The 12,159-nt window shown below is 34.1% G+C and overlaps 3 protein-coding genes across 3 annotated transcripts in view; 2 read left to right on the top strand and 1 right to left on the bottom strand.

The window, feature by feature from the left end:
- Positions 1–835: 835 nt before the first annotated feature.
- LOTGIDRAFT_168334 (hypothetical protein) lies at positions 836–2,994 on the top strand (the record flags this gene model as incomplete). Its single annotated transcript, XM_009066217.1, has 3 exons — positions 836–946; positions 1,861–1,978; positions 2,882–2,994. The coding sequence occupies 3 exons, from the start codon at positions 836–838 to the stop codon at positions 2,992–2,994; spliced, it is 342 nt and encodes a 113-aa protein (XP_009064465.1).
- A 2,205-nt stretch (positions 2,995–5,199) lies between these two features.
- LOTGIDRAFT_87116 (hypothetical protein) lies at positions 5,200–5,538 on the bottom strand (the record flags this gene model as incomplete). The annotated part of the gene is made up of 1 exon (XM_009066216.1): positions 5,200–5,538. A coding segment is annotated over one exon (339 nt), but the record flags the coding sequence as incomplete, so codon positions are not given.
- Positions 5,539–8,748: 3,210 nt separating this feature from the next.
- The window catches only part of LOTGIDRAFT_168332 (hypothetical protein), a gene marked incomplete at both ends in the record, with an annotated part of 29,823 nt that continues 26,412 nt past the window's right edge, over positions 8,749–12,159 (top strand). Inside the window, 2 exons of the mRNA XM_009066215.1 lie at positions 8,749–8,800; positions 8,955–9,007. Of these exons, the coding sequence (XP_009064463.1) occupies positions 8,749–8,800; positions 8,955–9,007 (105 nt within the window). The remainder of the gene's footprint in view (positions 8,801–8,954; positions 9,008–12,159) is intronic.

Here is a 12,159-nt window from a genome sequence, read left to right as displayed (position 1 = left end):
GATGTTCATTATCTTTTTGAATCTTACGACCAAGGTTTAGCTGTTGGATAACTGGATTTGTGTTTTGTAATAGCATTACAGCCTCTAGGCTGGCTAACTTTATGATAATTTGCCTAAGCCAACAACTAAAGGTTTTATTGGAATCATATTATTTGATAGTACAGTTGTGATTTGCTAAAAGAATATATGTGTTGTGACACAAAATTACAAGCACTAGGTTGGCTACATTTATGAAATTTGGTCTACTATTTGAGGACTTATTTCTGTGTAATTCTTAGATAGTAAAGCATTGGATTTGTCATTGATATAGTTCACATAGTATTTGGTGAGAAATTGGATTTTTGTTCATTTTTTAGTTATGATATTTACACCCTCTTGTATGGCTTGGATAAAGTACCTGTTCTGATTTTCAGTGTTTTTCCGGATTTTTTCGAGGTTAAATTACTTCAGTGCAACAGCTGGTGATACAGGATTTTACTTGTGATTTGAGTGACTAATTGTATTAACCGTTACAGATTACGGATTAACTGTTCAGAGCCTATTGAATTAGTGTAGGATACTATTAACCTAATAAACTATAGAATATATATAATATAATGTGGAACTGTCTTAGAAGTCATATTCTTACCCAACTTGGTCAAATGTAAAATATATGAACACAAGGTTTCAACAGATTACATCCTGTGACATGATTACCTTCTGTGTTGGATATATATATATATATATATAAAATCATGTGGAACTGAATTGCAAGTATGAAATCTGATTAACGTTGTCAAATAAAGATTCCTATTATAGTGGATTACCATCTAAAGTTTAGGATATATTTGATAGAATGTGGAACTGTCTTGGAGGTAGAAAACCTGCCCCACTCTCCCCTACTGAGGTGGACGAAATGACTCAGGATAAATTTCATGATATGTTTAATGATAAATTTAAATCTAAGGTAGGCTAAATAACAAACTTACAAAACTTTCTGTAGTTAAAATACAGTGTTTTGATATTTATATAGTCCCCCTGTCTATCCACCAACATTCTACTATTACTGCTATAAAGCGTATGATTTCCAATACAAATGGCTTGTTTGCCATAAAAAAAGATACAGTTGCCAAGGAGTTTATTTTTTTGACTATACCAAAAAAACACGAACAATGGAGTGATCCTTGATGGCTGCCATTGGCGTATGTCACCTTAACTGGCAAGCTATCTTTCTTGCTGTATCAAATATCTCTGTATTTTGAAGTTTAGTTTGTCAGATATAGGTCTCTGTAAACTAAGTATAACATTGACATATTTGCTGCTGTGGGTGTATGTTACCTTGCTTGCCAAGCTATCGTTTATTCCTGTGACATATTTCAAAATATTATTCAACTTTGACATCTTTGAATTCATGGAAAATGTTTCAATCATACTTGATTTTTTTACATATCACAGATAAAGTGTGTTAAATTGCAGTCCCATATCATATTGAAAAATAGCTTGTATCCCAAAAACCTGGCCATGTATTCTCGAAACGATCTTAGCGCTAGGATGTCCTGAAATCAATGTTAGAAGATAAGAACCTTGGATATCCTAGCACTAAGATCGTTTCGAGAATACGTTTCGAAAAATGGCTGCTAGTTGCAAGATGTCTGTTCTCTTTGATCACTCACATTTCTTAGAAATATTTTTGAATGTTTTAATCAAACTACTATCAGGGTTGTGTTTTCATTAATTGAAAACATTACTTAAGACATATTATCACATATATCAGAGAAACTTGCCCTCTTCGAGTCACTTTGCTCTGTACTCTTCTCAACAGCACTGGCATCAACGAACATCAGAAATATTTTCTAACATTTCCATATTTTATCATTACAGATCTATACAGACTGGGCGAACCACTATTTAGAGAAATCGCGGAATAAAAAGTTTATATCAGATTTACAACAGGACATTAGTGATGGTGTTCTACTGGCAGACGTCATCGAAGCAGTCAGTAAGTAACTTTTTTGTCTTTTTTTTACATCAATTTGGAAAAGCTTTGTAAACCGAGTGTAGCCGGTCCCTGGGTGCAAGGGGTTCTCCCCTTCAACCAAAAATTAGGCTTGGGTTCTCGTTCCAAATTTATTATATAACTAAAAAACCCTGTAAAACAGTACAAACAATTAATATACAATCATAAAAGAATATACACAATATAAACAATAAAATACTCTTTTCCTTATAACACATGCTAATTGATTATCTTATTTAATATTACTATATTAAATGTACTTATAATAAACTGTTGAATAACCTACCTGAAGTGGGGTTAAATGTATATCTGTAAACTATATCTTATAAACTAAACTACGTAATATACACAGGCTGAAAAGTGCATTATATATATATAATAAACATCCCTATAAAAACAGGATAGTTATGACTATATTAACTTATATAATAAATTACCAAGTTCCAAGTTTAAATATTGCATTGCTGAAATATATTTAAAATAAACCATTTACACCCATTCTTACTAAAATTGGTAAAACCCTTGACAATAACCCATTAAGAAGAGAAGAGAAAAACACATACCTTTCACTGAATAATGTAGAATTAATTAGATAGCTGACTGAATGACTAGATTTGGTGAATGATGAAAGTGTGGTATCTAATACACACAGTAGCTAGGGTGAGGATGAAAACAGCTCACCCCACAAGACAGACAGAATGGTGAATCCCAAGATATAAATAGAACAAACCAAAGGGGTATTTATAGGTGATTGGCTGGTGCAGTGAAGTATAAAAAACAACTGTTTAAAGGGACAGTCAAATAAACCACACTGTCACACGAGCTCTGCATTAACTGTCCAGATACAGGTTCAATTCAATTTTGTTTTCTTCATGCCATTTTCAGCATTTAAAGGAAATGTTTGCAATTTAGTTTGTTGTAAACATATTGATACACATCTGGGTACTGTCGAAAAATTTACACTACCTGCCAACTTTATTTTCATTGGTAAGAGATAATAACATTTGCTTGTTGATCAAAATCTTAAGACTAATGGGAGACAACCAATATCTTAATCAGAGCTTCAGACCACAATGATATTGAGATAAAGATTTCAGGGGAATGTTTATTGTTCATGAATGAATCTAACTCTCCACACTTTTTACACTGCACCAGTTGAATGGGGGAGGGGGAGGGGGAGGTATTTGATATAGGTCTAGAAGGTCTACAGCCATCTATAGATTTGAAACAGTCATGTTAGGGGTGCGGTCTTCCAAATATATGCGTTTTAGGCAGATTAAGCTCCATTCAGCTGCAGTGTGTTTTATAACGAAAATCAAACATTGGGTTTGTCTTCAATTAAAGAGAATCATAAGGGCTGAAGTTACAGCAGTCTAAATAAAAACTATTTATACAATACCCTCATACAGTTGATAGTTTAGGAAGTATCAAGTATTAGGAAGTTCTTTTATATTGATCTTGACAGATTTATTTTGGTTTTTTCATCTATTTCTTTGAATCATTTTTCTCTCAGTTTGCATAAACAGGAAATGAAAGTGATGTTCCATGCTGATTTTGTAAATTTCTGGATATTGGAGATGACATCAGTTACTATAAATAGTTTTGATTCATAGACTCCATTTGACAGCTGACATGCTAGTTTGATTCCATCAAGATATGAACTTTACTTTAATAAATACATGTAGGTTTTTTGGTTGTGTATTTTCACTGCTTGTGTTTTAAATGAAAAGTTGAAATGAATATGATTTAGTTCAGAAGTTGTATGCCAGTGACTTGGAAGTAGGGAAATTGACTAACACTTGTTTGCTGTTTCTGCAGAAGGTTCCATTAAAAGATAGCTTGATTTTGTGATCTTTTCATGATTTCTTGCAATTTCTTGGAAACAATGTCAAATAATGTAGACTTCTTGCACATTTCTTGACAGTGTTCAATTTCACTGAATTGAATTTTTAGTTAAAAATGAAAGGTTCGAAATATTCAATTTCTTTTGACAAATTATGTAAAATGATCATACAATTACATTTTTTTGCTGAAAAACGAAAAGTCACCTACTGAAATCTATGTCAAATATGTGCAACTAAAAAACCAGATCAAGAAATAACAATATTTTTATTCATGTATGCACTGATTTGATTTAATTTAGTCGCGAGAAGTTGACAATTAGATTATATTTACATAATGGTACTGTGGGGAACAATTTGATATCATGATACATTCCCATGGTAACGTCTCTATTCAAATACAGGTCTGGCAGCTGTCTGGAACTCTCTTCATGGTGCCTGAAAGTCTTGGAAATAAATCTCAAGGTCTGAATTATCATTGAAGATCTTTTGATCCTTTGTTTTGAAATATAGGAGTCAGAATTAGCATTGACTGATTTTATAATCCATTCCTAGGTACCATTATTGTTGAAATATAGGTCTGATAATTTTCTGGAATTTCTTTTTATGGTGCCTGAATAAATCTCAGTAGTAGCTTTGTCTAATCCCATATTCCATTCCTTGGTACCATTAATGTTGAAATGTAGGTTAGCAGTTGTCTGGAATAACTTTTTATGGTACTGTAAGTCTTGGAAATGAAACTGAAGGTCTGCAAGTCTGTATTTGCATTTAATAGTATGATCCATTCCTTGGTACCATTTAATTCAAATATAGGTCTGGGAGTTGTCTGCAAACTCTCTTCATGGCACCAGAATGTCTTGGAACTTAGTTTCAAGGTCTGAGATTCCTTATTAGCATTGTCTGATCTTATATTCCATTCCATGGTACCATTTAATTCAATTATAGGTCTGAGAGTTGTCTGGAATAACTTTTTATGACGCCAGAAATCTTAGAAATAAATCTTAAGGTCTGAAATTCAATATTAGCATTGTCTGATCTTACATTCCATTCCTTGGTACCGATATTGTTAAAATATAGGTCTTTTCCTGCTGCCATTACATCATGGAATTACAACTTGAAGAATCATATACCATTTTGTCTGAGGTTCCAGACTAACAATGATTGATATGATACATCTCTTAGGTACCATTATTATTCAAATGTAGGTTAGCAGTTGTCTGATACTGGTACTGCTTGGCACCTGTACTGGTACTGCCTTGCGCCTGTACTGGTTCTGGTACTGTCAGGCTCCTGTACTGCACTGGTACTGCCTGGCGCCTGTACTAGTACTGCTTGGCATCTGTACTGGTACTGCCTTGCATTGGTACTGCTTGGCACCTGTACTGGTACTGCCTGGCGCCTGTACTGATATTGCCTGGCTCCTGTACTGGTACTGCCTGGCGCCTGTACTGATATTGCCTCGCTCCAGTACTGGTACTTCCTGGTGTCTGTAGTGGTACTGCCTGGTGCCTGTCTTGGTACTGCCTGGTGCCTGTACTGGTACTGCTTGGTACCTGTACTGATACTGCTTGGTACCTGTACTGATACTGCTTGGTGCCTGTATCGGTACTGCCTGGCTCCTGTACTGGTACTGCCTGGCGTCTGTACTGGTACTGCCTGACATCTGTACTGATACTGCCTAGCGTCTGTACTGGTACTGCCTAGCGTCTTTACTGATACTGCCTAGCGTCTGTACTGGTACTGCTTGGTGCCTGTATCGGTACTGCCTAGCGTCTGTACTGGTACTGCTTGGTGCCTGTATTGGTACTGCATAGCGTCTGTACTGATACTGCCTAGCGTCTGTACTGATACTGCCTGGAGCCTGTACTGATACTGCTTGGTGCCTGTATCGGTACTGCCTAGCGTCTGTACTGATACTGCCTAGCGTCTGTACTGGTACTGCCTGGCGCTGGTACTGGTACTGCTTGGCACCTGTACTGGTACATCCTGGCGGCTGTACTGGTACTGCCTAGCGCCTGTACTCGTACTGCCTGGCGTCTGTACTGGTACTGCCTGTAGGAATGAGGTTCAGTATTGGTTGATCTTAAGATCTTTCCTTCCTCTTTCTGAAAATGTTTTCAATTTCATCACCAGACAATCTAGCTTCTTCTGACTCTTTGATTTACGATTCTGTTCATTGACATCAAGATCTCATGATTTGGTGCCATCAAGTCTAAAATTTGTGTAACTACTTTGTTCGGACATTATTTATGATGACATATCACCATGACGATTGGTATGATTCAGGTGATTTATTGATGTGCTTTAATGGTTGATTGGTTGTAGCCTAGAAATCGGTATCAAAGAAAAAAATACTATATTTCACAATGATTGCAAGATTCCTTCATCAAATCTTAGTGGGTCATATCTGTTGATTCAGTGTTCGAACCAATCTTCAAAATTGTTTTAGACTTTAATCTTTTCTTTTGATATTGATTTACAATGCTCAGGGTTCAATTACCTGTTTGGTCTAGAATTTATGATTAGCTTTATATATAAACCAATCTCAATAATCCTGGGATAGCCAGAAAATATAATATTCTTGCGATTTTGTAGTAATCTTAGATTTTGATATTGGCTTATCCAAAAAAATATATGATCACAAAAAGGGCTCTTTGACTTGAAAACGTTGATACCAAACTGCTTAATTTAACTTGTTTCAGTTTCCTATTATTTAGTCTAATGTATCATATTTCTTACCTGCTCAAATTTCTAGACTATGCATTGTAGACTTTTAAGCATGAAATGTTAAAAATTGTTCCAGTTATGAGATCCAGTATTTGAATAAATACGAAAATCATTTCCAAAAATTGATTCTTTATGTTTTCTTGAAAAAAGATTTACGAGGTTTAAATCAATCTTGTGAAAGAAGAAAAGGAAAATTTATGACATTTCTGCTTCTACAGGAAGCCATTTTTGGTTTTAATCAATGCAAATAACATCACACTACCCTTTGTCATTGTCATATTGGAAGATTTGTAGGGGATCTGTCAAGTAAATGAAAACCTCTCCGCGGACATTTTGACAATAAAAAATGGTGGAATAAATTAGCGTTAATAATGTCTAACGTAGAAAAGAGTTGAAACTAATGTTGTCCTTGATGACTCATTTCTTCAGAACTGTTCTACCCTGGGACTCTTTTAGAAAAACTTTACAGTTTCCGAACAAATACTAACTAAGGTCTGGTTGTGGTCAGAATTTCAGACGTATGAATTTTTCTCCCAGAATTAATTTTCACTGATTAATCCAAATAGTTATTTTATATTTTGAGTTGAAAGAAAAAATATTTGTCTGCTGATGGAGAAACAGACACTCTTATATGGTTGGACTGGCTCAAAAAAGTGGTGAATAAACTGTTTCGCCACTCCATCTAAGGCTTTGCACGGAGAGAACGCGTTGGAACTATTGTCTCTTGGCATTGATTGGACAAAATTCATGTCATACCCTAGTTTTCGATGCTAAATAGACTCTGTCTCGCAAAAACCTGCGTTCAGGATTTAGACCGTACCAGTTGTTAGTGAAGCGATAAGCAAACACAACATTATACCAGGTATACCAGTATATATTAGGTAGTTTCATTTGGATTGAGGCCCAATCTATTAAGGGTCATAACTTGTGTCTTTTTCTAAGACAAAAATCATGTTTTTCAACATTTAAAAAAAAAAACCTTTTATATAGCTCTTTTTTCTTTTAGTCAAATTTGCATAATGCATTTACCTCATTTGTCTTGATGTTGTTACAACCCTGGTATTAGGAGCTGCAAATGTGTAATCACGTTTCCACTGAAACTTGTAAAGTAAAGCTAGCTCTTAGCTTTACAATGAGTTTAACTGGTTCTTGAACGACTTTAGCCTCTATCACAAAGTCACCAATTATTGACAACTCTTGATGTACAAGACTACTGTTTAAACTAGTAAGAAATGCAATAGACCGGAAAGACCAGTATGCCCCCTATTGCTTAACGAGATTAAGCTAGCTTTCAGTTGGACATTGATAAATAGACAAATGCAAAAAGAGAGGTTTTCGGTTTCCGAACCGTAACGGTTCTGCAATTTGCCTGGTGGAAACATACGAAAGCTAACTTAACGCTGGCTATTTCCCTCCGTGGAAACACAGTTTATATTACCAATATCATGTGATTTATGACTGTAGTACTAATCCTATTGTAGTAGGTGAATAAAAAACATTGTTACGATGAGTCACCTGTTATATTTAATTACACAGTTAACTGTTATTAATGTGACGAAGAGTAAAATATCCCTGGCACAAATCGAACAATCATTATTTATTCATTAACTTCTTCTTCCTGTTTTTTATCATGATCTTCCAGTAGTTTGTAGACCTACAGGCTTTGATGAACAATACTAGATTATAGATGAATCAGAACAAGTCTTCTGGTAGACCTTCATGCTTTGGCTAAGGAAGTATGGTTGAGTCAGAGCAAGTTGGACATGTGGTCAAAGCTACAACAATATTTGATTCCAGTGATATATGATTTCACCTGTTTTTTCTTCCATGATTGCCATCTTTTACAGCTTTTTGCAACCTTTGGGCCTTTTGGGATTGCCAAAAGAGAAGAATATCTGATACCCGATCAGATGTCAGATTATTCAGTACCTTCTGAATTTTTACACCTTCTAGCCTTTAAGAGGGCTCAACAAGGGTAATAAAGTAACATTTTTGATATGTGTATTAATTATGGGGAAATAGAGCTTCTCTTGCATGCAAAAAGTAGATCAGAATTATTACATATCATAAGTATATAGATTTTTAAAACTTGTTTTCTGCCACATTTAAAAGCTTACAAAAAGGACAATAAGATAAAATTTTCAGAAAGTATAGTTAATCAAGTGTATTAAAGGTTTATATGACATGCTACAAGTACCTCAGGGAAATAGAGACATTCCATCAATATTTGATACAGGTTACAAGGTACAAATGATATATCATGTATATATCTATTTACTTAACATTGCATGACAGCATGAAAATAACCTGTCAGACATATATCTTATTAAAGAGATTTTAAATGGGTTTTATTTTATTCATTTTAATGATGTACAATATTTTTTTTTCAGCGAATGACAAGATTAAAGATATAAAACTGAAGCCAAAGAATTCAGCTCAAATGGTAAGCCAAACTATTTTTATTCAGCACTTACAGGGAGTGGAATTGTTTGCTTCATAGAGCTTAGAGGGGTTAGATCCCAGAATCTTCAGTTTTCCCCCTTATTTGTGTAATCACTATGGGCAAGGGTTAGAGGGGAGGAAATATGTTTCACCCCAGTTCATCAATAGGGGATGACTTGCTTACTCTTATTGTTGGACAGCATGAAGTCAAGCTTGTTCCTGTCGTTGGAATGAACAAGTAGTAGTACCTTGAGATTCTGCATCTTTGTTTCTCCACATTAGCTCTGTCTGACAGTTAGGAATTAAGATGATATAAAACAGGAGTACCTGTGTGCTTCTAACATTATGCTTCCAGCTTATATTGGTGCTATCATTAAAATGCAGGATATTAGAAGAAATTAAGCTTGATGCTTCCTGTGAGGTTGCTGCCAATTCCAACATGTTTTTTATCTTCATTCTGACAAACTGATCACACACATACTATAAATACACATGCACACACTTGAGAACACGCATCTGTGAGAAAATATGTCTTGAGGCAAATTTAGTACTATAACAACATGGCTGACATTTTTTCAGTTTTCTCTTCAAACAAATCTCAATGAAGTCTGAAATTTTACATTTGGTGGTGGAAAAAGATAAGATTTTACTTTTTATTAGAGGTGTTTATTTTTAGTTCTATATACTTGATATTTTGTGTTCGGGGCTCACCCAGAGGGTAATAATTTATCCTACATTTCTATAAAGCACCTGTTCTATGGTGAGAATACACATGTGCAAAAATACACACAAGTCACAGAAACAAACAAGAGCAGCAAAAGGGAACTTAATGGCATGTGTTATAAGCTGATCAAAATAGACAGTCGACATTTGGACTGTTTCAAGCTCCAAAGTCCACCCTTCACGTAGAAGAAGGTGTTTGATACAGAATGGTCGGCAGTGATTGTCATGTAATAATGATTATGGTAAAGGGCCACGTACTTCAGTTACAGTCATAATCCTGTAGCTCAGGTGCTTGCAACATCCTCTATCTTATAAATTGTAGAGAACCTTTCATTTCTTTTCAATACTAACTGTACTAAATAGAACTATAATTTGGTATTGGAATTATTTGACTGTATGTTACTTTCCAATGACCAATTCGCCATTCATTTCTTTCGATACTTCAGACAGTATTGTGGAGAAGTGAACTAGTCTGAATGGAAGGTACTGACTTGAGAAGTTTACATTCATAGAAAAAATTTGTTTTGTTTGAATAGCCTAAAGCAAACAGCCAAATTATAGTTCTTGAACAAGCGAGATGGTAAATAAGGCAGAAGAGTGCTAGACAGCATTGAAATGGAGTTCATTTAAATAGACTGGTTACATGGCTTATATTGGGTGGCACATAAAAAAATGAATTATTTTAGGATTTTTATAAAGTATCAAAGCTAAGATCATAATATTTTGACCTCTTAATCCATCTGTCCCTTTAAATTTGATTAACTGAAGTATGTTACCTTCGATAGAACATTTTACTTCAGATTTGGATGAGTATTTATTATAAACACAAAACTATTTTCCCCGTTCAAAATGCTTTGATGAAGACATTGAATTATTTGTTAATCTTGTAAGTCTCTCCAGAAGAATTGATGTATTCCATAGTCTCTACTTGTGACCTAGACCAGTGCTTCTATAAGAGAGTATCTCCAAACTCTTTTCATAAATTCTGATATTAAATGACCTTTGGCAAGTGAAAGAATAGTGTTAAGAGTGAAGAAGGGGGGGGTCAAGTATTATTGGATTCAATGGGATCGAGTCTACCATGCACCAGAAAATTACTAAGGTTTTTATTGCGCTTATAGGCAATTACAAGTCGTTTGGTATATACATTCGGAAATCTGTTCTGTAATTCACTGTAATACTGTTTGATGATGGATGAGGTTTTGGCAGCTGTATGATTAAAGGTGGCAACAAATGGAATCATTTGATTATCATGCTGGATGTTAAGTCCATTTGGAGCCACTGTTTGGAATAGTGTGAGAGGAAAGCCTCTTATGAAGAAAAAAATCCACATAAAGGTTAAAAAAAACTGTCCTTTGAAAACATGTTTTTTTTGATAGAAGATGATTATAATCTGCACTTGTAGGATATTTTCAATATCAAATTCCACAGCTCACAAAATTGGGAAACATTAAATGTTGTGAATTTGGTTGGATTCTTTAGAGCTGTTGAAGATATTTTAACAAATTAAAAATATCTATCAAAAGCAGGAACTTTGATAATATTCCTGTCATAACATAAAATGATCATCTCTAAGGTTTTCTATAATATTAGATTAAGCTGTACAGGGCCTTAACTATATCAAGGCAATTGCCTCATTTTAAATTTGACTAAAAAATAAATAAAAAAAACGAAGAAATTTTGTATAAAAAATTAAAAATATAGATAGGTTATGTATTCTAAATATTTTGCCTATTTGATATAAGTGGTTACTATTTACAATCTAACTAAAAGGGTTGTGATGAAAGGCTTCAATGGTATTAGGATTTTAACCTCCTAGAAAAATAGACCCTTGACCTGTTTTATGCTGTTTTTCTGAAAGTTAATATGAAATATAACAATAATTTTACAGGTGCTTGATTATCAAAGAATTAACCGTTAAATTATAGAGTATGCTGTTTTACTAGTAATAATATATGAAATTAATATAACAGTAATTTTACAGGTGTGTGATTTTTAGAGTACCTGTTGTTTCCACATCCTTTGATGTTTAAAATAACAAAATATCAATCAATATTCTATTATATTTATTACACAGTCTACATTTATTTCATGTGCATGCGTTTTCTACATCAATGCACATGCGTTTGTTATTTCTATAAATTGAAAGTTAATATCTGAGGTTACAATTAAATTATTTATTATTAATATTTTATTTTTGATCAGGAAGAATAGAACTTGAAACGGGAAGTTTTACAGCGCATTCATACAAAATTCGTTTATGCCTGAATGCATGTGCATTTGATAGTATCATACAAAATACAAATCTGGGTAGATTATTGATTGAAAAATCTATAATTGTCAGAAAAAAATGTAAATCTAGTAATTAATAGTTAATTATGGAGCCAATTACAGTAAATTGATCGCCAAGTCCCTAGTCATGCAATGCAC

This window comes from Lottia gigantea (assembly GCF_000327385.1).
Source record: "Lottia gigantea unplaced genomic scaffold LOTGIsca_74, whole genome shotgun sequence".
Classification (NCBI taxonomy): Eukaryota; Metazoa; Mollusca; class Gastropoda; family Lottiidae; genus Lottia; species Lottia gigantea.
Note: the sequence above shows the minus strand (reverse complement) of the source record. Positions and strands in the feature narration are given on the sequence as shown.